The 27,629-nt window shown below is 40.4% G+C and overlaps 2 protein-coding genes across 3 annotated transcripts; one reads left to right on the forward strand and one right to left on the reverse strand.

The window, feature by feature from the left end:
- The first annotated feature begins 10,347 nt into the window (after window positions 1-10,347).
- On the forward strand, window positions 10,348-15,272 carry LOC120425124 (uncharacterized protein K02A2.6-like). The gene has a single exon (XM_039589550.2). It carries the CDS (start codon window positions 10,735-10,737, stop codon window positions 15,043-15,045), a length of 4,311 nt encoding a protein of 1,436 aa, XP_039445484.1. The 5' UTR covers window positions 10,348-10,734; the 3' UTR covers window positions 15,046-15,272.
- A 3,604-nt stretch (window positions 15,273-18,876) lies between these two features.
- LOC120425116 (uncharacterized) lies at window positions 18,877-26,425 on the reverse strand. 2 transcript variants are annotated; one of them, XM_039589522.2, is made up of 3 exons: window positions 25,862-26,425; window positions 20,347-20,561; window positions 18,877-19,551 (listed from the first exon to the last, which is right to left on the reverse strand). In XM_039589522.2, exons 2-3 carry the CDS (start codon window positions 20,353-20,355, stop codon window positions 19,150-19,152), a joined length of 411 nt encoding a protein of 136 aa, XP_039445456.1. In that variant the 5' UTR covers window positions 20,356-20,561; window positions 25,862-26,425; the 3' UTR covers window positions 18,877-19,149. The 2 variants fall into 2 exon arrangements, with proteins under 2 accessions (XP_039445456.1, XP_039445457.1); XM_039589523.2 differs by lacking the exon at window positions 25,862-26,425 and adding an exon at window positions 20,649-21,011.
- Window positions 26,426-27,629: the final 1,204 nt, after the last annotated feature.

Genomic DNA, 27,629 nt, shown 5'->3' on the forward strand with positions numbered 1-27,629 from the left:
ATGCGCGCCTTGGTGTGCTCTGCCTCGTCCCCCAAGTCCGCCTTGCACGGCAGTGCACACTTCTCCGAGAGGTGTGTTTCACCGCACTTCACGCAGCGGGGCGGGAGGTTGCAGTTCCGCGAGCCGTGGCCGAACTTCTGGCAACGGTGGCATTGCGCTACGTCCATTGGGTTTTTGGAGTAAAACCGCCAGTTTACCCAAAAACCGTCCAACGCCTTAGTCCGTCGCAGGTCTTGGATTTTGACGGTGCCGCGGTCGAAGTACAACAGGTACAGAGTGTGCGTACCTGTGACTGTTGTCTTGCGCGAGAGCACTTTTATCTCCCGTGGCGTTATTCCGGCACCCGAGAGGTGTTCCTTCAGGTCGACGATTGGGCGGTCTTGGTAGCAAGGGTCCTGATTTTCGGTTCAATGAACAGAAACCACTCACTCATCGCCTATCCAGTCGTCGCCTATTCTAACCCGCTAGCATTCATGAGCGAATGATACTCGCAAGCAGCCAGCGAGTGGCCCGAACTGTTCACTCAGCGAACAAATACATCGTGAAAATTTTTGCCCACTCCGTCGCTCGACGACACTCACACACTACCATGCTCAGCGAAGAGCCATTCTCACAAAATGCCAGCGCGGCAGTCTTTTTGTCTTCACGCCCTCAGTTTGCCATCAATTTGATTTTTTCTTGGTGGAAGTTTCTTTGAATGGTGTCTATAATGTTATGAAATCAAAATAAATGCACAATTTAATTGATAACATTGATTTGAGGCAACCCAAATGAATGAGTATAACGCAGCGCATCAGAGAAAAAAATGTTTTCAGTTCAGAGTGATCGGTGACATTCGGCCTGCCTGAGCCGTTCGGAGACTGAGCCGATCAGAGAGAGAAGGAGAGTAGAAGCAAGAGTGTTCGGGAGCGAATGGTGAGAGAGTGTCGAACAGTAGGAATTCATCAGGGCAGTATCGCGTCGCCTGCTATTTGTGCTCGCGAATGGAGTGGTTGATTTTGAACAATCAGGACCCTTGCTTGGTAGCCCTGCAGGACTACCTTAACCGCGGTCTTCTCAACTGGATCGAATGTGTAGAACTTGAAGTTGCTACACTTCAGTTCTTTCACCACCAGGTCGAAATTCTTTTTGTTGAAAGTAATCACTTGTACTTTCGATTTTCCAATTTTCAGACTATATTGGAGGCCTTCCAGCAACTCGTCAACATCGTCCGCCAACGTATCCAAAACAAAAATTGGAGGTGGTCGCCGTTCCTTCGGAGGATTGTCTTTTTTGGTCGTACTACCTTTTTTGCGTGCACGTCCATCGTCGTCGTCGTCGTCGGTAGTGCTGCTACCGTCGGTGTTGTTGTTGTTGGTTTCCTCGTCATTCAGCCTCGCGAACTTGTTACTGGTGGAAATGTTGGCGGATGTTGATGCGCCACCGGTCGACAGATTGCCGGAAGTACCTGAGCGGAGTCTGCTTCTTATAGGGCTGCGATCCTGGACACGGTAATTAGCGTGCAATAACTCCGGATTGAAACCATCAGCGGCAGCGCACACGCTCCCCTGCGCGATGGCGGACGACGCGGCGGTGTTGTTTTGTTCACCTTTTTGCACTCGGCCGGTAGACGAACTTCGCGGGTTTTTCGAGGCCGCACTCGAACTGCCACGGCCACGGCCGGCCTTCGGCATGCTGGTAGAGCAGGGGTGCTCAAAGTATGGCCCGCGGGCCAAACGTGGCCCGCGAGGTGATATTTTATGGCCCGCGGACCCATTTTGAATGATCATGTAAAATGGCCCAATGACCACTTGTAAAATGATTTTATACTTTTTCAAAATTATGGTTTATTTTATGCTTTTATATCAGGGGTGACCAAAGTATGGCCCGCGGGCCAAACGTGGCCCGTGAGGTGATATTTTGTGGCCCGCGATCCCATTTTTAATGATCAACGGGCCGATGGGCGAATCCCAGACCTTTACCTTTCACAACTACCAACTCCACGCGATGCTTACGCAGTTCTGTTGTTTAAATTCAATCAAACGGTCAGTTTGATCGAGATCCACAATAGGGCTGGGAAAAAGAGCCTGCGGTTTCGCTACCTTTTTCTAAGTAAGTTCAGCATCAACACTTCCCGTGCTCCTAATGCTTTTTCCTGCCCCGGTGAATGGTGGAGATGGGAGCGGCCGGCAATCGATGACTTTCATGGTGCTGGCTGTCCTGTCCTGGTAGAATTGGTTTTAATTCCTTTCAATCAATTTCTAAGCAACCTGGGCTGGATAATCATCACACAAACATGACGAAATGCAGACTGGATAAGATCACCATCTCCATGCGAATGCGAAACTTTTTTCACACGTTTCAATGTGAGTGAAACTCGTGGTGAAACTAGTAAATATTGTCAAAATATTCATCAAATATTTTTGGAAATGTCAAATTTGACTTAGGTATAAAACTGGGAGGGCCTCGTGGCGCGGTGGTTAGCGGCTTCGGCTGTCGATCCCTAAGTTAACATGGGGCGTAATAATAGCAAAAATATAAGCATTACATATTAATTTAAAAGTCATTATGACCATTTCAATAAACTGAGCCTCAAACTTACTTTGCAATAGAAACATTCCACCTCGGGATTCGAACTCATGACAGTTGGATAACGAAACTGATTGACTACCATCTGATTCAGACAGAAAAAAAATTTAAATCGGAAGAATAAGGCGGTTGCAAATATTTTTCAAAGCTTTTGTTTTTTAAGTGCAATCAGCTGAAATCCATTTAAAACGCATTCCTCTGCGGTTAGTATCATTTTGGGCATGCTCGGGTTTATTCAAAAATAATTTGAATTTTAGTGAACTTTCGATAAACAACAAAAAGTGTTTTTCGCAAAAATCTATTTTTTTGGTCGAATCTTACATATTTTGAAAATTATGATTGCAAATCTAAGTGTGTTTTTCTAACATTTTCCATCAATTTTTTCATTTATATTTTGAATATTCTGGCTTGTATTTTCAATTTTCATATTTCTTTTAATTTTTTTGCCTCCCCTCGACCATGGCCAGAGTTGAGGGACAAAATCTTTTTTAAATATTTGCATCGGCCTTATTGTTGGAAAAAAATTGAACCATTTTTCATGAGTGTAACAATTCAAAGATAAAATTATGCCGTAGCATGAATTGTTCTGATTTTATATTTTCATTTTCAAAATGTAGACAATACTTAAAATTTAAATGAAAACACAATTACATTCAACTAAATCCCTTTTTTCAAATATCAAAAACAATTATATCAACAAAACTGATGGAAAACTGACATTTTCCGCTTTCTATTACTTTTACATAACGAAAATGTTTTAAAAAAAGAAATGTAAAGGGACCATCCATAAACCACGTGGACACTTTTTTGGGAATCTGTTACCCCCCCCCCCCCCCCTTCGTGGACAATTGTCCATACAAAAAAAATCATTTTTGTATGGATCGTGGACAATCGCCATACCCCCCCCCCCCCCCCTAAAGTGTCCACGTGGTTTATGGATGGTCCCAAAGAAAAACTTCAAGTAATAGATGTTTTTTTAGTCTTTCACATTTATATAACGTAATTTCATTATATAAATAACCAATTTTATACACATGGCCCGCAAGTTCATTTGAGCTTCAAAATTGGCACGGCATCCAACAACTTTGAGCACCCCTGTTTTATATGCTAATCTTTTTTTTTATTTTTTTTTGTTAGTAAAAAAAAACTTATAATTTATCAATATTTTGATCCCCACTTCAGGATACAAATAATATGTTCAAAATATTTTATAATTAAAACAATTTCACACGTTTCAATGTGAGTGAAACTAGTAAATGTCGTCAAAACTTTCATCAAACATTTTTAGAAATATCAAAAAGACGTTCAAGTTTGGCTTAGGTAGAATTCTGTAATAGTTGCAAAAATCAAAGTTTTCTTTAATAATTTGCAAGCCACCCTCAAACTTACATTGCACTTCATTAGGGATTCGAACTCATTACAGTTAGATAACGAATCTGATTGACTATCAACTGACAAAATGTGGAAATCGGAGGATCAAGTTTGCAGCAAATATTTTACAAAGCTTTCGTCGATCAACCCACCCCTTCACCATTATTAAAAAATTGACTCGAAAAACCAGGAGCAAAAATATATTTTCAAAAAACTTAAAAAATGAAATTTAAGAGCATTCAGCTGAAATTAATTAAATATGCATTCCTTTGCATTTAATAAAATCATTTGAGCATGTTTGGGTTTATTAAAAATAATTTGAATGTTAGTGAATTTTTGATGAAATAAATAAATGTTGTTTCGCTTTTTTTTTTAAATAATGATTGCAAGTTAACTATACGGAAGCTTAAAACATTTTCCTAATTTTTTTTTATTGAAATGTTGAAATTCTGGATCTCAACGATTTTTCATTAGCTACACTTAATTTATAGAAGAATTGTTCAACATGTAATGTCACCACAATTTTCGAAATATAAAAACAAATTATTTTGAAAAGATTTTTTTAACTAACAGAAATGTCGGATCATTTACATTAAAATAACGTAATTTATTTTTTTAACAACCTTTTTTTTGTAAATTTGGCCCGCAAGCTCATTTGAGCTTCAAATTTGGCCCGGCCTTCAAAAACTTTGAGCACCCCTGTGGTAGAGCAAACTCGCGGGTAATCACGGTCGATTGCGGCGGAAAATTCGAAAAATCTTTTAGAGCTCTGAGCACTTAACTGCTGCTTGCTCTGGAGGATACACGCAGAATGAAATATACTTTTTAAAGAATCAATATTAAAAGAAAGACAGTAATATATGAAGAAGATAAAGAAATTAACAATAGTTAATAAATAGAGGTAACAAACAAGCTGAGATTGTATTGAGGGCAATTTATAGGACAGATGAAAAATTATTCAAATAATTTGAATAAAGAAAAGGCACATGATAAACAAAATTGACATTGCTGCCAAATTAAGGGAAGGCAGACAGTTTGTTACAGCATAATCATTTAATACAATAGAGTGGAAAAGCGTTGAGAGATAAGAGAATCAAATAAGTAAAATCGAAATTAAATGGAGGATAATAAACAGAAGCCGTGTTAGAAAATCAATGAAACAAAATAAACAGAAGATAGGTGGTAGCTGAAATGGAAAGAAGAGAAACTCCGTTCTGCGATGTTCAGATTCATCCACAGCAGTTGACTCAACATACTGCGAATCAAAACAATACCATCTACAATCACAAATAACTTCCCTTTCCCACATTGTCGCGCCCCTTTCTTTTAGCCGTCTCAAATCTGACCCGCGGTGGTTAAAGGTTTACGAGCCGTTTCCACAGGCCACCAAGCCAACGTGGAGGTAAGAAAATAGGACACTTGCATGTTCCTTACCTGGATGTCAAGCGAAGAGCACGCAACAAGGTCAGTGCTCGTCGGTGCCAGTTTAGGTTCAATCGAACGTCATTTGTCAGTGGGCTACAACTTGGGCTACGCAACTTGGGCTACAAGATACCATCAACATAAAAAGGAAATTTTGTTTGCATTGTGGTATGCATTTTTTAGTGCACATTAACATTGGATACTGGCACTTTATTTTTTAACAACTTTTAACCTTCGGGAAGTCGCGTGTTTTCGCCTTTCTTACAAGTGCCCTTACAAACTGTGTACGAAGTACACGTACGCGACCTCGGGTGGGTTAAACTTCTGTAGGAAGGAGTTACATGAGTATTTAAATGTGATCATTCAATAGCAGGTTCAAAGTATTGAAATGAATTTGCAGAAATATATAATTAAATATTGAATTGGAAAATATTGTGACGTACCGCCCCTTTCAAATGTTGCTCCAGAATTCTAAACACAATAATTGTATGCTATTAAGGCCGATGCAAATATTTAAAAAAGTTTTTGTCCCTCGGCCTTGGCCGAGGTCAAGGGGGGGGGGCAAAAAAATAAAAAAATATAAAAATTTAAATAACAAGCCATAGTCTTCACATTTAAATGAAAAAAGTGTTTTAAAATGCATTTTACACTAGTTCAGTTGTTTTGCAATCATTAGTTTTCAAAAAATCTAAGATCTGACAAAAACAAAAATTGTTTCGAAAAAAAAGATTTTGCATCGAAAATTTTCAAAAAATCTTAAGATTTTTTAATAAACCCAAACATGCTAAAAATGATTTTAAACGCAGAAGAATGTATTTTAATTTGTTTTCAGCTGGTTGCACTTGAATTTTCATTGAAATTTTGAAGTTTATTGTAAAAATATTTTTTTTGCCCCCTGATTTTTCGGCCCAATTTTGAAGGGGGGGGGTGACAAAAACTTTTAAAAATATTTGTACCAGCCTAAAGTGTATTGAGCCGATTTGTGACTGCAATTTAATGAGAGCGGCTCTGGTTAAATTTGGCCAACACCCGATTCCTGGTGGGCCTCGTACTCGTCCTGACTTGGGTAAATCATCTAAATCTACAGATCAAAGTTAGGGTCCGGTCCCAGCGAACGCTAGGAGTCATACTTTGTCTTACAAGTGGGATCTCCGTGTTATACGTGATAGCCTCATGGTACATCCGTATCAATTCGTGCAGCGATAAATCCGTTTTTTTTTTATTCTAGAACGACACTAAATTCTGCCTTCACCGCAATCTCTATTTACCTTTTCATAAAAATGACCCAAAAGTGTTGGGCCAAAAACACGGATGATTTGACAGTTTGTTCATCGATTTTTACAGTAGCGTACAAAAAAAATATAAAGTCGTTCAAATGTTCAGCTGTTGCTACCATTCCACGATGAAACTGCACATTTATCCAAAATTACCGATTTTTGGGTAAATTTTGTTCCTAAAGTAAACAAAAATAGAATACAGTATGTAAAAAAAGTATTTACACCCCTTGGGCACTATGCACATTTTGTGATGAAACATGTAAAAAATTTAAAGTTTGTCAGGAACCTAGTACTACGTTTTGTTCAAAAACTCATGCCAAACATTTTGCTACAAAAAGCTCATGGAAAGATGATTTCTATAAAAAGTTATATAACAAATACTATTACGAAAATAAAAAAGGTGCAAAAAAAGTATGTACAGTCATCCCACATATTCGGAACACCCACAAATTCGGAACACTTTTGTGATAATTTGTCAATAGCATGCCAAATGCAGCTTTTCTCTCGACCCTACTATTTTTAGGACCTTTATTTGGACATTTTCTTGCTATTTCACTAGTAAAAGTAGTACTTTTTGAACAAAAAACTTCATTTCAAGACTATTTTATTCTGAGCAGCAAAACACTGCCTCCAAATTGCCTGTTTCATAATTGTGGGATGTTATTGTGCTTCCCACAATTGTGGAACACCTGAATTTAACTGATATTTTCACACAAAAAAGTTATGAGACCATGTATAAAACATCACTAAGCTTGAGTTTCATTGGTTTCAGTGTGCGAAGTCATTATTTTGTAAAAAAATGTGCTCCTGGGGAGAACCAAAGTTTGTTTACATCCGTAAGAAAAAAGTGTTCCGAATTTGTGGATTTCAAGGGTCAATATTTTTCTTTAAAAACTTGATATAATAGTAAAAATTTGCAGTTGTTCCATGCAGCATTCGAAATGTCGCAAGAAAAGCTTTCAAATGAAGGTAAAAGTGAATCATTAAGTTCAATTACCGATTTGCTATGATTTTTTGAACATTGGCCGATCTGTAAACTGTTCCGAATATGAGGGATGACTGTACACTAGGGTGGGTCATTTTTTTCGAAAGTGCTCGGATCCGGCTGAAATAAAGTCCATCTTGTAGAGGGTACCCATAGGGACTCTCATACCAAATTTGAGCTCATTTGGTTGAAAACTGGCTTGTCGCTCGGGGGTTAAAGTTTACATGGAATTTACTATGGAAAACGCGTGCTTTATCTTCAAACGCTCCTACAGGCTAAGCGACAAACTTTAGTCCACACTTACACTAGGTAGCCGTGTCGGGGGTGTTCTAAGGAACATTTTTCTCTAAGGGTTCATGGTCATCCGTTCAACCCTGAGCTTGCGCAAAGCCGAAACATCCGGCGACGGCGGAATTCTTCAAAATCTCAGTTTTAACGGTCAACGCATACTGCGAAACTATAATTTCATCGTGTGAATGAATGGAAAACACGACGCCAAACGTCAACTCACTAACCAGTGAGGAAGGCAAAAAGGAAACAACAGATCGTCGGCTATTTCACTGGCCCGCCAGAAAATTCAGCGCAGGTCGAAACCTGACGAGCTGACCACGCCAGAGTGAGTAAGGGAGGAAGGCGACCAGTCCAGCGTGGGATAGCATCACCGGCAAGAAAGGCGATTTTAGTTCGTCGCAAAGGGTGTTCCCGGGAAGCAAACCGGCTGCAGCCAGGACTACCGTGTAGGATCGACAACCTAAATCTCACTGGAGGAACCACAATGAAGGACCGCGAATTAGAATCTCCGACAGCTAATGGGTCCTTTCACAGTTGCTGGCATGCTGGCCACTCTCGTGAGTTTATTTTAGTGGTTTTGATAATAGTATTGTCCGCCCTTGGTAAGGAACTGGTCATGGAAAAGTTCAAAAGGGCAGCAGCAGCACTAACTTGACCCCTTTCCTTTGGAACTGCGTATTGGTGAAATACTAACAAACCTAACTCCTTTTATTGCAGTTATCTTGATCACAATGTCTTACATGATGTACAAGATGGCCACCAACATATCCGTGCGGCATATGGATCGTTAAGAAGGACTTCCAGGACGAGGATCGTTAAACGATGATGGAGGTGATCGTATCGCCGATCAATATTATCGCGTCAAAAACTAAATAAAAGCAACGGATGTAGTTTTCATTTTATTGTTGAAATAAATTCTTGAACTTTAGCAAATTTAATTAAGTTGCATTATAAAGAGAAAACAAAATTATATTTATGACCCATTATGCACTAAAAACTGAGAGCACCATATTTTTGAATTTTATGTTTTCTTATGAAAGCCACTATTACTCGTATAATAAATATATAAGGTTTGCATATAGAAAAAATACCATTTATTAACCATCTTATAAAGTTTAAGTTGAAATTAAGATTTTATCTCTTTGTCTTCTTTTTTTTCTTTCGGGCAGCGACTGCAACTATGAGAGCATCCTGCAAGCAAAAAGAAAACAACAAATCACTTTAATATGAAACGGTGAGGAAAACCTGCTACCTTCTGAGACTAGTTGGCCGTAGATTCCAATTCGTGGTCCTTCATTGTGGTTCCTCCAGTGAGATTTAGGTAGTCGTTCCTACACGGTAGTCCTGGCTGCAGCCGGTTTGCTTCCCGGGAACACCCTTTGCGACGAACTAAAATCGCCTTTCTTGCCGGTGATGCTATCCCACGCTGGACTGGTCGCCTTCCTCCCTTACTCACTCTGGCGTGGTCAGCTCGTCAGGTTTCGACCTGCGCTGAATTTTCTGGCGGGCCAGTGAAATAGCCGACGATCTGTTGTTTCCTTTTTGCCTTCCTCACTGGTTAGTGAGTTGACGTTTGGCGTCGTGTTTTCCATTCATTCACACGATGAAATTATAGTTTCGCAGTATGCGTTGACCGTTAAAACTGAGATTTTGAAGAATTCCGCCGTCGCCGGATGTTTCGGCTTTGCGCAAGCTCAGGGTTGAACGGATGACCATGAACCCTTAGAGAAAAATGTTCCTTAGAACACCCCCGACACGGCTACCTAGTGTAAGTGTGGACTAAAGTTTGTCGCTTAGCCTGTAGGAGCGTTTGAAGATAAAGCACGCGTTTTCCATAGTAAATTCCATGTAAACTTTAACCCCCGAGCGACAAGCCAGTTTTCAACCAAATGAGCTCAAATTTGGTATGAGAGTCCCTATGGGTACCCTCTACAAGATGGACTTTATTTCAGCCGGATCCGAGCACTTTCGATAAAAATGACCCACCCTACTGTACACCTTTCGAAAAATTAACATAAATAATGTTATTTGTTGACAAATCACCATAAATCCAGTCTCCCAACTCCAAATAGGCATCCTTGACTGATTAACCCCTTTGTCACGCTTTTCCTATACTTATAACACACAATGTCACACTTGCTCAGACAGCCTTCCCCCCCCCCCCCTCCCCCCTAGAGCGTGACATACTTTATGGATGACGCCAATGGAGAGTGAAATTTCAGAGAGGGTGAAGAAAAGCCCAAAGAAAACGTTCCCTCTCTTTTGTTCTGCCGTTTGTAAAGCTGTTTCTTGACCCCCTTTCTTTTGAAGAGCATACCGGCCCTTACGTTCGAAAAAACTAAGTACATTGTTGCATGTTAGGAGGGGGGAGAGGAAAAACAATAGCTGGGTTTTGTTAAATACACTCTGTTGCGTTACGTACTTTGTGAACGACTAGAGTTAAGTCTTTTGTTGACGTTCCCTCCGAACGTCATTCATTGAAGCGCGCGTTCTCGCTCTTTCTCGACGATTCATTCATTCCGTTTCCGAGTGCGCAGCAATAAAGACGTTGTTGAATAAACGCTGTTTTGTGAAGTTAAGCAGAAGTATTTTATTTGACACAGAAATAAAACATGGTGTCAGAAGCACTCGTGGTGTTCCGGCGTCATTGAAAATCGCGGAAGTGTAGTGAGAAAAACTCATCCCAAGCGACGAAAAGATCATTTGCAACAGTAATTTTGGACAGTTTTGCAGTGAAACGTGTTTTATCCTGTTGGCAGCCATATTTTTTTCGCTCTCGCGTTGGGTTGAGTGTTTTCCGGAAGTGAAAAGTGCAGAAAAATGGATGCAGATCAGTTCGCCCAGTTTATGGGCAAGTTCCAAGAGATGATCGGTTCTCTGAAGGATCAGCAGGCGAGCGCGCCGGCAGCAGCAGCGGCACGTGGGCCTGCGGCGAATTCGCCGGCCGGAAATTCGGCGGCGGCGTCCATTCCTCTTCCGCCCCCGCTGGAGTTGGAGGGCGATATGGAGGAGAATTACAACTTCTTCGAAGGAAACTGGAAGACCTATGCTAGTGCGATTGGCATGGACGGTTGGCCCGATGCGCAGAACAAGCAAAAAGCCAGCATTTTGCTTTCGGTGGTGGGAAAAGACGCTCTGAAAAAATATTTCAACTTTGAGCTGACCGCGGCCGAGCGAGACGATCCAGCATTAGTGTTGACGGCAATCAAAGCAAAAGTGGTTCGTGAACGGAACAAGTTTGTGGACTGGTTCGATTTTTTCTCGCTCAGTCAAGAACCAACGGAGAGCATTGACAACTACCTGTGTCGACTCAAATCGCTCGCGAAAGTGTGCAAGTTCAATGCGTTGGAGGATGAAATGGTGAAGTACAAGTTGGCCACCTCGATCCGTTGGTTGAAGCTCAGGTCGAAGTTGATCACCACCAAGAACTTGACGGAAGCAAATGCTATGGACTTGTGTCGGGCCGAAGAGATCGCTGAGCGGCATCCGGTTACTGCGGGTCAGCCGAGCGCGGAAGTGAATGTAGTGAAGAAGAGCAAAATGAAGTGCAAGTTCTGCGGTGCCAAGCATGACTTCACCAAGGGTGCGTGCCCGGCGCTTGGCAAGAAGTGCAACCGGTGCGGTGGAAAGAACCACTTTGAGAAAGTGTGCAAGGCTGACCGAAGAAAGAAGCTGAAGAAGAAGAAGTTCCGAGTGAAGAAAGTGCAAGAAGAAACCAGCTCGGAGAGTGAATCGACGGAAGACAGTGGTGATGAAGAAGAGGAGTCTACTGAGAGTGAAAGTGTGTCCATCGGAAAAATCGTCGACAAGTCCGGCAGCGGCGGAAATGTCTCGGCGGAACTGGAGCTGCTCCTGGACCAAAAGTGGCGGCTGGTACAGTGTGAGCTAGACACCGGCGCCAATACCAGCCTTGTGGGACGAAATTGGTTGGAAGAGATGACCGGAAGTAGCAACGTCAACCTACAACCGTCATCGTACCGGCTGCAAGGATTCGGCGGAAGCAGCATTCCGGTGGTAGGCCAGGTGAAAATTCCGTGTCGCAGAAAAGGCCGTAAGTACAACCTTGTTTTACAAGTCGTTGATGTCCCACACGGCCCGCTCCTCTCGGCAAACGTGTGCCGTCTCCTGGGTTTCGTTAAATTCTGCAACACGGTCAACTTTGTTGCGCCTAAAACCGACCAAGAACTCCTGAACATATACCGTGTGAAAGCCCAGGACATTGTCCACCAGCATGAGGGCGTCTTCCAAGGTATTGGCAAGTTTGCTGGTGCTGTGTCGTTGGAAGTCCGCCCAGATGTACCACCGTGCATCCAACCTCCGCGACGGATTCCGATAGCGATGAGAGGTAAGCTGAAGGACGAGTTGACAAACTTGGAGCGGGAAGGCCTGATCGTGAAGGAGACTCAGCACACCGACTGGGTCAGCAACATCGTGCTGGTGAAGAGGAAGGAGCAGAAATCCGAATCCATCCGCATCTGCCTCGACCCGATTCCGTTGAACAAAGCGCTGAAACGACCCCATCTTCAATTTACCACAATTGATGAAATCCTGCCAGAGCTGGGGAAGGCGAAAGTTTTTTCAACGGCAGATGCTCGGAAAGGGTACTGGCACGTGGTATTGGACGACGAAAGCAGCCGGTTGACGACATTCTGGACACCGTTTGGTCGCTACCGGTGGATCCGCTTACCCTTCGGAATCGCTCCAGCCCCAGACATCTTCCAGATGAAGCTCCAAGGTGCGATTCAAGGACTGCGTGGCGTCGAATGTATCGCCGATGATTTGCTGATCTACGGAACTGGTGACACGTTGCTGGAAGCGCTGGAGGACCACAATCGCTGCTTGGAGAGTTTGTTGGTTCGTCTCGAGGAATGCAACGTGAAACTCAACCTGGAGAAGCTGAAGCTGGTCGAGAAGTCGGTGAAATTCTATGGACACGTGCTTACCGACAAAGGAATACAACCAGACGAGAGCAAAATCGCGGCAATCAAGAACTTCCCACAACCCACGGACCGAAAGCAACTGCAAAGATTCATCGGAATGGTGAACTACCTCAGTCGTTTCATACCCAATCTAAGCGCAAATTTTACTGTTCTACGACGACTGATTTCGGAAAAGGAGCCTTGGATCTGGTCGGAGCGTGAGGAAGAGGAGTTCAAGCGTGTCAAGCAGTTGGTTGCGGACACGCGCACCCTGCAGTACTACAACGTGAACGAGCCGATCGTAGTCGAGTGTGACGCTAGCTCTTTCGGTTTGGGCGCAGCAATCTTCCAGAGTCGAGGAGTCATCGGATACGCATCTCGTACACTCACGGCAACCGAAAAGAACTATGCGCAAATCGAGAAGGAGCTGCTCGCTATTCTTTTCGCGTGTGTACGGTTCGATCAGCTTATTGTTGGGAATCCGAAAACGACGGTCAAAACCGACCACAAGCCGCTAGTCACCGTGTTCAAGAAGCCGTTACTCTCAGCACCCCGCCGTCTTCAACACATGTTGCTGAATCTACAGCGCTACCGTCCGTCCATCGAGTTTGTGACCGGCAAAGAGAACGTGGTGGCAGATGCAATTTCCCGAGCGCCGTTTGATGAACGCCAAGCTGACGACAGATTCGACAAGCGAGACATCTACAAGGTCTTCCGGGAGGTCGAGGAGGTGAAGCTCTCCAGTTTCCTGAAAGTCAAAGATGAGCAGTTGAACGAGATTATGGAAGAATCGGCGGCCGACGCATCAATGCAACTTATTGTGAAGTACACCCTGGAGGGATGGCCGACATCCGTGGACAAGGTGCCGGACAGCGCTAAGATGTTCTTCAAGTACAGGAATGAACTCAGCACTCAGGATGGTATCGTGTACCGCAACGACAGGATTGTTGTCCCTCACTCGCTTCGACGGAAGTTGACGGAAAAGGTCCATGTCAGCCACAACGGGATAGAAGCAACCCTCAAGCTGGCACGAGCAAACCTATTCTGGCCCGGAATGAGTGCTCAAATCAAGGAAGCGGTCGCACAGTGCGGAATTTGTGCCAAGTTCTGTCCGTCTCAGCAGCATCCACCGATGCAGAGCCATCCGATACCTGTGTACCCGTTCCAGCTCGTGTCCATGGACGTGTTCTTCGCGGACTACCAAGGGAAGAGTTGCAGATTTCTCGTCACCGTCGACCACTTCTCAGACTTCTTTGAAGTGGATTTGCTGAAGGATTTGACCCCAAAGTCAACGATTGCTGTGTGCAAATCGAATTTCTCGCGACACGGAAAACCGCAGCGAGTCGTAACAGACAACGGCACCAATTTTGTCAACCGTGAATGGCAGCAGTTCGCACGTGAGTGGAGCTTCGAGCACACGACATCCGCACCGCATCACCAACAAGCTAACGGAAAGGCGGAGGCAGCGGTCAAAATTGCGAAGCGGTTGATGAAGAAGGCGGATGAAGCTGGAAGTGACTTTTGGTATGCCTTACTACACTGGAGAAATGTACCGAACAAGGTGGGCACCAGCCCCGCTGCACGCCTGTTTTCTCGTAACACACGGTGCGGCGTTCCAACCTCTGCCAACAATCTGAAGCCAAAGTTGGTATCGGGAGTACCGGAAGCCATTGAAGAAAGGAGGCAGAAGGCGAAGCAGCATTACGATCGGAAAGCAAGAAAGTTGCCTCAGTTGGAAACAGGATCTCCGGTGCTCGTGCAGCTGAACTCGGAGACAAACAAACGCTGGACACCGGGTACTGTAAGCAGCAAGCTGAACGATCGGTCGTACGTCGTGGAGGCAAACGGTACGCAATATCGACGAGATTTGGTGAACTTGAAACCACGTAAAGAACCTCAAACGCCAGAAGCCATTCCTGTTCAAGCAACTGTTCCCAACGTCGAAATGCCACCAATCGAAAGATCCAACAGAGAGTCGTCGTTCAGGTCAGCGCCTGCCGAAGCTTTGCCGGATCAAGAACTGAGCAACAGTGTTCCAGATGTAGGTGTACCAGAAGCGACCACGAAGCCGAAAGCAGGTAGAACTCCAAAAGCAGCGAAAACCCCGAAACCATCGAGATCACCCAGCGTTCCGGCAGCAGGAGAGAAGTTCAGCCGAACCAAGAGAGATGTGAAACTACCAGCCCGTTTCAAAGATTTCTATCTTGAGTAGCTTTATTTTTTTTATATAAAACAGAGAGGATGTTGCGTTACGTACTTTGTGAACGACTAGAGTTAAGTCTTTTGTTGACGTTCCCTCCGAACGTCATTCATTGAAGCGCGCGTTCTCGCTCTTTCTCGACGATTCATTCATTCCGTTTCCGAGTGCGCAGCAATAAAGACGTTGTTGAATAAACGCTGTTTTGTGAAGTTAAGCAGAAGTATTTTATTTGACACAGAAATAAAACACACTCAACCCCTGGTGACTAGTCACTTTTTCGTGTGACTAGTCACTTTTTCGTGTGACACTTTTTTAGTTTGTACCCCGTTGCTTGGTCAAAGTCAAACTTAAAAATGACGAACTGTCACTTTTTACACGGCGCTCACGCACACTATCAAAACAAACGTTTGGTAGTATATGTGTGTGAACTCTGTGTAAAAGGGGTGTCAAATTAAAAAGTGACCCCGTTCGTTTAACGACAGTTGGTGTCAAACCATCGGGGTTTAAGTGTAGTGAAAATAGAGTACACATTTAAAAATGATGAAAATACCAAAAATGGAATGCATTTGAATATAAACCATAAATATTTGCTCTGGAGTTTTTTTAAAGGTACTAAAAACATATAAAACACAATAGCTTATAGAACCTTTGAAAAATCTAGAAATAATTAAATAAAAAACATTAAACAATTTCTCTAGAAATTTGTAGTTACTGTAGGTACTACCTCCTTGTTCTTCTTTGGTGCCTGTATAGGTAACAGCTTAAACAGCCACGTTGAGCCGTTACCTGTATCCTTGTTGAGTAAACGTTTGTTGCCTGTCTTGAAGATTTCTAAACTTTCGGCGACAGCAAGCTTCGATGGGTTCGTGATGTGTCTTAAGTTGACCGCGTCGCTAGTTGTGATGGTATGTTTCTCCTTGATGATGTGTTCGGCTACTGCTGACTTGAAATGGGGGACAAATCCTTTCCGTATTTCCTCCTTGGCAATTCTGACATCGGTGTCTATATGTTCGCCCAACCTGGTTTGCAGTAATCTCTTAGTTTGTCCAATGTAGCTCATATCCCAGTGGCCGCAGGATACCTCGTAAATGCCGGGTTTGCCTAAAGTCGGTATGGGGTCTTTCGTTGAACCTAAGATGGATTCCAACTGGCTGTTTCAACTACTGAACACTAAATCGATGCCAAATTTAGCCAGTTTTTGTCGTAATGGGCGTGTTATCCTGTAGTCGAATTCTACTGCTGCTCTTCGTAGTGGCTCTACTGGTGGTGTAAGGGTTGTGAGTGACGTTCTGTGGAGTTTTCTTTCCTTCTTATCGATGATTGCTTGGATAGTTGTTCTGCTGTAACCGTTGATTTCCGCTGTTTCAAAAATGTACTCCAATTCTTTTTGTTTTCCTGCTTCGCTGAGGGGTAAAGTTGTCATCCTATGGATGAAATAATGGTATGCTGCCATCTTATGTTGGAATTAGAGGTGGGCAAAAAAAGAGCGAGCCGCTCAAAGAGCCGGTTCACTGAAAAGAGCGAACGAACCGTGGCTCACAAAAAAGAACCGCACGCAGAAAAATGTTTTGTAGAATCAGCCTGTACGAGGTTTGTTTCAACAAAAAATTTGTTGAATATAATAAACGCCGATTTTGCGTTGAAACAAACCATGATTTTCTCAATTCCACAAAAATCATTTGTTGTTTTGAAAAAGTTGCTTTGACGTTTAGCGTAGATTCAACAAAAATCTAGATTTTCAAATCAACAAAATGTTTTGTTGATTCAAATATGCCTTATTTTTCTGCGTGCGCGGTTCTTTTTTAATCTCCGGTCTTTTGAAAGAACCGTTTCAAGATGGCATGATTTTTGATAAAAATATAATTTATTGAATTTTCAAAAAAAATAGTATTAGTTTGTTTTTGAGAATTGGAAATGCAATTTCAAAAATGTCAATGCTTATAAAAATTAATCCCAAAAGTAAATGATTTGTTAAAATCTTACCAAAAATGTACTGAATACTGAATACTGAATATTTTATCGATTCAATCAGAATGTAGAAAAAGTTCACAGAATATTTTCCCCAAATAAAATATTAGCATTATTTCAATTCATGTCGAAATTAATACAATTTTAAAATAACAAGCAATTTTTCCGGCATGCTAGATTTAAGTTTGGATGCCATTCTATTACTCGAATGTTTAGGTTCGAGTGGAAATCTTGACATGAAGACCACCAAGACCTATGGTTTTCAAGGGCATCTTCTCGTTTTCAGTTTAATTTTTTTATTATCAAATAATTTATAAAAGTCCAATGTGAAATAACTTATAAAATCACACGATTCTTAAAAAAACCTTTTCATCCAAATTTTGAAAAAGAGCGAAAGAGCCGTTCAAAAGAGCGGCTCTTTAATGAGCGAACGAAAATGAGCGGCTCCTAAAAAAGAGCGATTTTGCCCACCTCTAGTTGGAATGAATGGTTTGACGTGGCTGGGCGTTGCCGAAATTCTCATGGTCCCAGCAAAATGTACAGGGATAAATCAAAGCACATTAAGCAGGCGGCCTCGATCACAGGACGCCACATGGCAATCAGCCATCACGTGGTCGGAAAATAACTTCAAATTCGGCTTCAAAATTACATTTAGCGTTTTAAAGGTGTTTTTGATCAATTATCTGGCAGAATAGGAATGTTCTAGGAATAACAAAACTACTTTAAAAGCAAAAATTGATGATACCCTCCGGCCACGTGGTGGCTGATTGGCATGTGGCGTCCTCTAATCGAGGCAGCCTTCTTAGTGTGCTTAGATTTTCCCCTATACATTTTGCTGGGACCATGAGAATTTCTGCGACGCCGGAATGAATCTGCTTCTAGGCAAGATTAGAGGCCTCGGATCATCTTGCACCCTTCAGAAGAATTGTTCCCCAGATCATCCCCTTGGACCCCATGGTATGCAAAAGTCGTCATTTGTTAACGGCTGACTTGTACAGAGCAATTTATCTAAATGCTCCAGTTTTACGGGTTAATTGGGTCCTAAAATGAAGCTTAGATTGCTGATATTATTGTTTACAGCGATAAAACTTATTTTTCTGAGTACAATGACCCTTTGTACGACCACAAAAAGTTTAAAATGAATTTTTAAATCAATTTTGAAAAATTATCCTCGCGGTCCTTCTTGACAGAAAAGCTCCTACTTGACAGCTCGTTCCAAGGGGACCATAGTTGATCCATCGAAAAAATATTGTCTTGTCGAATTTTTTTTTTTGCATAAAAATGAAAAAAAAGTGATCAGAAATGGTTTTTAATCGTGTTTTTTACCGTTGTACATAAAAATTTCATAGGGCTTTAGTACCCAATTCACATTTAAACTTGTTCCTGCTCAAGGCAAGCCAGTTTTCAACCAAATGGGCTGAAATTTTGGCCTGAGCCTCCATTTTGAGTATTCTTTCGGGCAATCTCATATAATTTTTGATTTGAGCAACTTTAATTTTTTTGACCCGGGCTAATGAATAATGTCATAAGAATGACTCTTTGAACGTTAAATTTGGTTGATGTATTGCTTTTGTGAGACGTATTTCCTTAAAAAAATAAAATGTATTCCTTTCCTGCATTTTTCCTTTTATTAGAAGATTTGAGAAAAGAATCTCGCATACTCGCAACAAATAAATAAATAAAAAATAAGCATAGCTAGCATGGAGCCATTCATAAACCCCTAGGACATTTTAAGGAGGATGGGTGGCTGAGTTGGGGTTCGTTTTAACGATTGTCCACGCTCCATACAAAAAAGATTTTTCATTTTTGAAGAAAGAGAAGAAGAGGAGATTATGGGATGCCTAATAGTTGCTTTCTATGAAATAAAAAAAAACATTGTTCACAGTTAAGGCATTTTTGAAGCTGTTTATTTTTTCTTTCAGTTCACTTGGTTCTTTAAATGTTTAACTTCACTCAGAAGCTTCCTATATTTACCTAACCTAACAAAAGCGTATTTAATTCATTTCAAATGAATTGTTGCTTACGTGCATTTTTACGTCTACGCAACTTGTCGTAGTTTGCATCACTACGCACTTCGATGTTTAAAACACTAGACATGTTAAACATAAATACTTATTTTCTACTGCATTAAATCTACAATAAGCCTTTTCACCTAAATCGCTGCTTATATTTGTCCCTCAAATTACTGTTGAAATTTTTAAAATCGTTAGATTTGTCGATTCTCCTGCTATACTCAAGTACAACATTTTCGAGTGCAGCATTGGTATCCGCACTATCCTCCAGTTCTTCCGCTAAATCTTCTAGCAAACTATCAACGAAATCTTCCCATTCATCGGAAGATTTATCAACATCGGTGGTTTGGTAATGTTTAGCCTGTTGCACTATGGTAATGTGCTTGTGAGTGAGGGATTCCTTCGGTATGTACTTTTTCAGCATATTTACGGCAGCTTCGTCGTTCAAGAAGCCGTGAATTGTCTTGTTCAGGAGCTCCTTTATTCGATCTCTGGTGACCTCGTTGCAACCACAGATGCACTTGATGCACTCCACCACCTGAAATTTGAAGGGAGATTTGTTATTTTTGTGTAGTGGCAATATCAAAACTAGAATAACTCAAACAAAATACCACTAGAAATGCTACGGAGAAAATGAGGTTGATACACATTTTGGGAATAAAATTGTGCTTCTAAGCATTTTATGTGAAATAAAACTAAAATAAATTCATTCATTAAGGACGACCTATACGCATCATCATCCTGACACCGTTCATTAATCACGTTCAGAGAAATAAAAGTTCAAGATAAAATCAACCTCCGAATAAACCATTTTCGACCAACATACAGGGTCTACCTTCAGCAAGGTATTTTGGCTTAAACTCACGACGTCTAACCACAGTGGAAAGCATTAAACGTCTCTCTTGCCCCAACATCATGACCCCATCCCGTCTACCGGTAATTTTGATTGTGATGTTGCCTAAAATGTACGCATCATCAGTAAGACGGTAATTTATGATGATTGAAATTCATGATCATAGATCATCACTCTGTGGCTGTGGCTAGAGAAATAATCATGATAATCATTTTGTAAGAAAAAGTGACAGACAAGTACAACGATGGGGTAACCAAACCATGTGTGTCTGATCAGTTCATCAGCTTACTGTTTCGCGGTTTAAAGCAAGTAGATCGAAAGAGTTGATTAAAATTCCTTACACTCATGAATGAATTACTTTAAGAAAACAAACAGTAACATTGTAACACTGAGAATGATGTCGCTTTTAACAGAAAAAAATAAAATAAAGAAAATGATCAAAGTGGTGGATTCAAACGAAATTCAGCATGATACACTTACTTTACTCATTGTACTGCAGATTTTGGTAGAAAGCTGACTAGATGTGAAGGAACTCGACTGCTTGGATGATGCGCTCTGTTCAATCACCCGCACAATTCTGTTCAAATTTGATGAAATCCAGCGTTGATTCCGAGAACAGTTTGGCGGTGAATGTTCGCCTTTTTCGCTGCTACTGCTGCTCCGAGTTGCTCACCTCATAACACAAGAGGAAACGTCTGAAAATGAAAATAAATATTTTACTAACCCCGTGGTATACAAGACGAAGAGGCTTCGCTGAAAACAAACTCCTCCTCTATACGCACGAATGATAATTGTGGGAACTTTTGTGTTTATTCGCTGCAGCGTTTTTTTTATGGAGAGGTTTACTGACACATCGTACTACTATTATAAGCTTTGTAGGTACCTCACGATTGGGGTAGAAAATAGGGGAAAAGATCAAGGCTAAATGCGTAAGAAAATGAAAATGAAGCACGCCGAATCTGGACGGCACACAACTAATTCTTCTGATACTTGTTTGGATAGATGCACACATGGACAAACAAACAATAAATAGCCCTTCCATTTCTCACAGTTTCGCGGAATGGAATTCTCGAATCTGTTATAAATACACAGTTATAAATTAAAAAAAATGGTATAAATACATCTCATATTATAAAAAAGTTAATGAAGCATTCAACTCTCGACCACCAATAGACTGGATATGCCTTAATATTGGAGTATTATAAAATTACTAGCTTTTCGTTTGAAAACCTTCTTTTTTATGCTGTGCAATTCACTATGACAGCTGTGTCGAATTTTTGATCGGATTAACATTGCTGCTTAATTGGGTATTCGCTGTTTTGTCTTCTATACCAAGTCTGTACCTATTTTCGAAATCGAACATTTATTTTTTTTTTTTTTTTGTGTATGATTGATATACACTCAAACTTCGATGGTTTGACACCAACTGTTGTCAAACGAACGCTTTTTAGTTTGACACCTCTTTTACACGGAGTTCACACACACTATCAAACGTTTGTTTTGATAGTGTGCGTGAGCGCCGTGTAAAAAGTGACAGTTCGTCACTTTTTAGTTTGACTTTGACCAACCAACGGGGTACAAACTAAAAAAGTGTCATACGAAAAAGTGACCAACCACCGGGGGTTGAGTGTATACACTCAAAAATAAAGTTACCGGTTGAAAGGGTTAAAAGTATCCTTTTAAACGGTAGTCGAGGTTTACCCTTTGCAAAAGGGTACATTTTATCCTTTTAAAAGGGTTAAAACTATCCGTTTGATTCACCTCATTGGCGTTACCCTTTCAAAAGGGTAACTTTCTTTGCAACAGGTACCACTAGCGCCGCCCTAGTTTCTAAATTCGGTACTTAAATCTGTTTGACGTTTTGGATCGTGCTCGTGCGTGGTACGTGTTTTTTAAAGTTTTTTTTTAGTTTACCGGTGTTGTTCCAGATTTTGGCCAATTTTGTTCATCTACCACCATTCCGTCGTAGAAGACTGTGACATCCGCACACAGGGGGCATCGAAAATCGCTTGCAATCAAGTTTGTTTTGGTCGGTTTTGTTTTTGTCATTTTGGTTACAGGCGTTCTTATTGCAGAAATATGCCGGTTTCCCGGATGGCTGAATGTGCAACATCCGGCCGGATAGCACACAAGGTGCGTCATCTAACCATTATGATTGACCACATGTCCCAGCCGGCGGAAAATGTCAGCGCGAAGGAGCGCCGGTTGGACGGACCTGTTCGAAATTCTCTTCGAATTGGATGAAGTCCTAGTCGACGCTCATCCCGCGGCGAGCCGATTACGTCGTGATCGCGAGTGCATGGTTTAAACCGAACAGCGCAATACTCTAAGCATGTGATTTACTAAGGATTACTTTTTATTTTGAACTGTAAATATTAATTTAAAACAATAAAAAAAACTTTTTCCTGATAAAATCTAATGTTTAAAGAAATTATGAAAAATAACAATAGATGGCAGCACTGTTTCAACAAAACAAAATTGACTCATAGATGTCGCTAGTGAGCGCGCCGCTCCATGACCAGTATCCTTTAAAAGGGTACTGGGCCAGTACCCTTTTGAAGGGTTTCGCCCTCGTACCCTTTCAAAAGGGTGACGACGGGTAAACTTGAAAAAAGGATAGAAAGTACCCTTTTAAGGGTTATTCTGATTTTAAGTGTAGGGTTAAATAGTAGTTTATGCAACACTCAGAAAAAAGTACTGGCAAAATCCATAAGAACGTCTTATGACCTTTCGACATCAGGATTTTATTCGGATGTCATAAGATTTTCTTATGGCTGGGAGGGGAAGCCGTCAATTAAGATTTCCATTGAATTATCTTATGTCATTCATAGATGGAATTGTGTACAGAATATATGGCAATGCTCATGGAGATTATATTAACAAACATTGTTTTTTATACCCATTTTTTCTTATTTTTAATTGAATGAAAACAAAAATTTATTTAAATTTTAAACGCATATATTTTTAAATTATCGTAATATAACCAAAACTTAATTTCCTTCCGCTGCTCGTCGTCCCGTTGGTTTACGCAGCCTCCGGCTTAATCGTCTTTTGCTGGTGATTCGGCATGTTCTGCCGGATGGCCACCACCTTCGGCATGACCGCGTCAATCCATCTTAAACCTTCGACCGCTGCTCGGAACAGTCCTCACCGATGCTATTCTCCGGATCCTTCTGGAGGATGCTGGGGAGGGCCGCCGGCGGAACCAACGGCCATTGATATTACCTAAAATACCAAAACAAAATATTCAACTTCGAACCAAAACCCACGAAACACCCGCCACAGAACTTACCTGTGTTTTGGAGGTCGCGGTAAAACTCATAGCGGTGGCGGCAGCTTTGTGAAGTAGTTACCGGAACGAACTACGGGGCGATTTGGAGTAGCGAGCGTTTAAAATTGTCTGCTCGATCCGTCCTTTCGCCATCTTGAAATGTCAAAAAATTTCACACTAGCATCATACGCGAAAACCATTGAAAAATTACAGATGAATTCCATAAGAATTTCTTATGAAGTCCATAGTCTATCAACAGTGGACCAAATACATAAGTAAAGTTTAGTTATAACCATATGAATCTATAGTGACGGTCATAAGATTGTCTATGAAAATCGCGAGAGCCTAGTGGATACTCAAATCAGGCAGCACATAAGATGTAGTCTTATGAAAATCTTACATTATTTTTCCTCAGTGAACAAGTTGCAAAAAAGAGGATTTTTTCAGCACGAGTCCTACATTTATCCAACGAGGTTCACCGAGTTGGATGAATACGACGAGTGTTGAAAAAATCAAGTTTTGCAACGAGTTCCATACAACGCTTTTCGCAATTCCGAAAAACACCCTTCAAACAAAATTATAGGATAAATGTTCATGCATTGAGTCAATGAATCGTTTAAATATAAAAAAGTTGAGAAGTCTAACTTTTCATAACAAGTGCTAAAACTTAAACTTTTCAGCATCCATTTGTTTGGTCCATTTCATTTGTTTTGAAAAGGGTTACTATTCGATTGTTATTTTTGGTACAGAAAAGTAGGATGTTTCGTCGTTCAAGAATGACAGGAAAAGGAAGTAGTTTCACGAAGGAATTCTTTTTCTTCTTGATGATAAGTTTTCAACAAGATATTTTAATTTTGTAAACGAGCTGACCGTTGACAAAAAGGTTAAGATGGCTATTTGTTTGGTAAATATTTAATTTGAATATTTAGGGATTAAAAGGTTTGTTAAATTTGAAGGAGCTTTCTACATTGATTCAAAGTATTGTAACTGAAAACCCTAATTTATTTTAAAAAATGTAACGGTGTAGCGTTTACCAAATTGTTTACTCTTCTAACTTCCTCAGACAAATTCATGCAAAGTGACACTCCGTTCACGAGCGGCTTTTGCGTTGCCATCACGACTGTCGGACTATCTATTGATTCTCAACGTTTCCGGCAAAATGGAATGAATCAAACTTTACAGTTGATTGTTTTCTTAGTCACGCTCGACTGCGCATTGACACCACACCTGTAGTGTCCCTCCCAAGTGGATTGGCGCTAAACACAAAAAAAAACTGTATCACACTCCCTTGAGGTTTCTTTAGTTGGTTTTGTTGACAAAAGTGGGGTACCGTATACTGGGGTGACATTGATAGGCGGAGTGACTTTGAAAGGTTTTAGATTTTTCCGCAAAATGCAGACTTCAAATTAAGTCTGACAAAATAGTATGGAATCATACTGACCTACAACGGTATGGAGTATGATGCCATACCATTCCATACGTATTTAATTTGAACTAACCCTGGCTATCAATGTCACCCCGGTCTAAGGTACTTCAAAAAAGGAATATTGAGTTTGTTTTTTTTTAAATTTTGCAGTAAATATTATTTTTCTATTTTTTTTTTATTCTTGAAAAGTTGACCAAATTCAGTCAGTTTTAATACAAATATCAATTTACTCCGTATGTATTTTACTGCTGTTAAAAATCGATGAATTGATTAATTGGAAATAAGGTCATCTGTACTTGTCATTGGCACTACTTTACCAAACTTTTCCTGCTAATATAAGACTTTATTCTTCTATTTCCAAAGCTGAATCGATTCTCGCAAAAAAAATAACAGAAGGGTAAATAAAACACCTAAAGTTTGAACACATTTATCCACTCACACTAACTCCGCGCTCTGGTGTTTTTCTTCTGGTCAGTTGCTGAAGTTTTATTTACTTGTACTGGAACTAGAGAAGCTGTGAATTTATTTATGTACCCCACTCGAGCGCGAACAGAGATGCCGCGTAAACACTTGAAGGAAAACTGGGGAAGCCGACAACAAACTGAGAATGAGAAATGGTGGCTTTTCTTTTTAGACTATATTTCTACGGAGAGGGTGGTGGTGAGCAGAATCCGTGAATTTTTCACCAAATTATCAAACATTTCGCTGCTTTGGTTTTAATTTCTGCATGAATTTTGAAATGAAACTTACAGGTTTATCATGGTTCTGAAAACCCTCATACAACCTAAACATACATTTATGGCCTACTTAAAACCTAAACTGTTACTAGGGCATCTAAATGTTCACAAAACCGACAACATAGACTTATGAACCATCCATAAACAACGGGGACTCTTTTGTTGTAAGATTAGTAAATATTTTAAACTACAATTGTGTGTCTTAAAAAGCTCAAGACAGGATTTTGTATTTGCAGATTCAGAAAAAAAAATCAAAAGGTTTTTTTATAGTTCCTCAAAACAATGAGGCTACCTTAAATTAACGTTTCATAGAATTAGTATGAATTCATTGTAACTGAATTCATCGAAAAGAAATATATTTATTACTTTTCATTTTAAATTTTTGGCACTATTGGCATAGTAAAACAAAACTCCCGGGAATTCCCGGGAAATGGCCAAATTCAACTCTCGATTCCCGGGAAATTGAAAATCTCGATAATCGTCACCCTCTAGATATAGATTGTAATTTTAGGTACACCCAATCGGTATTAACATTCGAGGTACCAAGGCTAGATTACTCACTTTATGTTTCGTATGGTGACGAAGTTTCACAAGAAACTTATTGTTGCTTGTTTTAAAAGTATAAACTGCACAATCTTATCTCTTTCGTTGATAGTAGGCGCGATGATCTCCCTCAGTCATTTGAAGAATGGATTTTCTTTGAACAGCACAATATGCAATGTAACACTCAGCTGGCGTTGACTTTCAGCTGCCACGGCCTACTGCCCAGGAAAATTATCACATGCTCATTAGCGTAACACTGTTAAGCACCAACCCAAAGTTATCGATCCAAATTGCTCGCTTGAATTACATGAAATAATCCATTATCTGAGGCAGGTTAAGCACGTTTTCTGGAACTTTTCCCTCAAACAGGTTCATTACGTGTGATGTTTTGTCACAAGAATCGTTCTTTTCTTTATTGTGACCGTATTCCGGCGTATTTTTAGATCACTCGACTAAGGGGGCTAAGAATTTCGATGTTTGCAGGCAGGCGGCGGCGGCGGCGATGATGCGCAGAACAACCAACGACCGACCGAGCGAAAACCACGACCACGTGCGAACGTCTGCGAATGCAAAGTGAAACTGAATGACTGACTGAAGCTAGGGGAAGAAACGCCATCAAAAGAATAAGAGCTATAGGGGAGAAACGTTTGCAGGTACATGCGCAATTTGCAGCTGTTCAAGGGAGGCGAATGTTGTTATTAGGGTGATTCAATTTACGCTTTTTTTCGAATACAGGTGTATTTTTTGTATGATTTCTTTCAACTTCTATGTTTGAAGAGATAATAAGACAACTTGAATATGAACAAAGGCCAAATTTATCGAAGGATCGGTGGGACAGCTTCAAAACAAAACATTGGGATTTTTATACCGAAAATTGCGGTCTTTTTGATTTTTTTTTGTTTTGACTTGGATTTTGATAAGATTTTTATAACATGATGAAAAAGCTTGCAGGCAATGAAGAAACATTTAGTTGTTGAATATTATCGAAATTTTAAACTTTTTTTTCCTTTGTTAAGGATATTAACTTGTGTTCTACGGAAAACCTTACTTCTGTTGTTTGATATATTTCTTCATACATTTTCAATATCCTTATATGAATTATTCTTGTTCAGTTTTTGTTTTTTATTATTTATTTTAAGCCTGCTCTACAATAAAGGGCAATAAAATAAAAAATATAAAAAAAATAAATAACAAGCCATGCTCTCAACATTGAATGAAAAATGTGTTTTAAAATGCATGTTACACTAGTTCAGTTGTTTAGCAATCATTAGTTAAAAAAAATGATTTGACGAAAACAAAAAAAAATGCAAAAAAAACTTTTTTGCGGTACTGTACAATGAAAATTTTCAAAAATCAATGCATTTTTTTAATAAACCCAAACATGCTTAACATGATTCTAAACGCAAGGGAATGCATTTTTTAGATCGAAACCCGCCTAGAGGTGGAGTTGGGTTTTAGAGGGTTGATTTTAAATTTTAGTGATTGGACAGAAGGGTAACAGGAAAAAAATGGAAAATCTTAGATTTGTAGTTGTTCGGGGGACTTTCTTTAAGCGCAAATTTGTGTTGCACGGTGCAATACATTTCTGTAATGGACGGCGAAAACTCAAATTTGAATCACTTCTGTTAAACATTTTCCGAGACTTTTTTATTAAAAAATTTAAATTAGTATTCTTCTAGGTATTCTTAATTTAATGATAATAATATAACATTATTCTAACAAGTATAAATAATTTATTTTTAAATTAGTATTTAAACATATTAAAGACCACGCATCAAAAATCTAG

This window comes from Culex pipiens, chromosome 1 (genome assembly GCF_016801865.2).
Source record: "Culex pipiens pallens isolate TS chromosome 1, TS_CPP_V2, whole genome shotgun sequence".
Taxonomy (NCBI): Eukaryota; Metazoa; Arthropoda; class Insecta; order Diptera; family Culicidae; genus Culex; species Culex pipiens.

Coding starts and splice junctions, on each gene's coding strand:
- LOC120425124 (XM_039589550.2), top strand. CDS start 10,735: ATGGATGCAGATCAGTTCGCCCAGTTTATGGGCAAGTTCCAAGAGATG.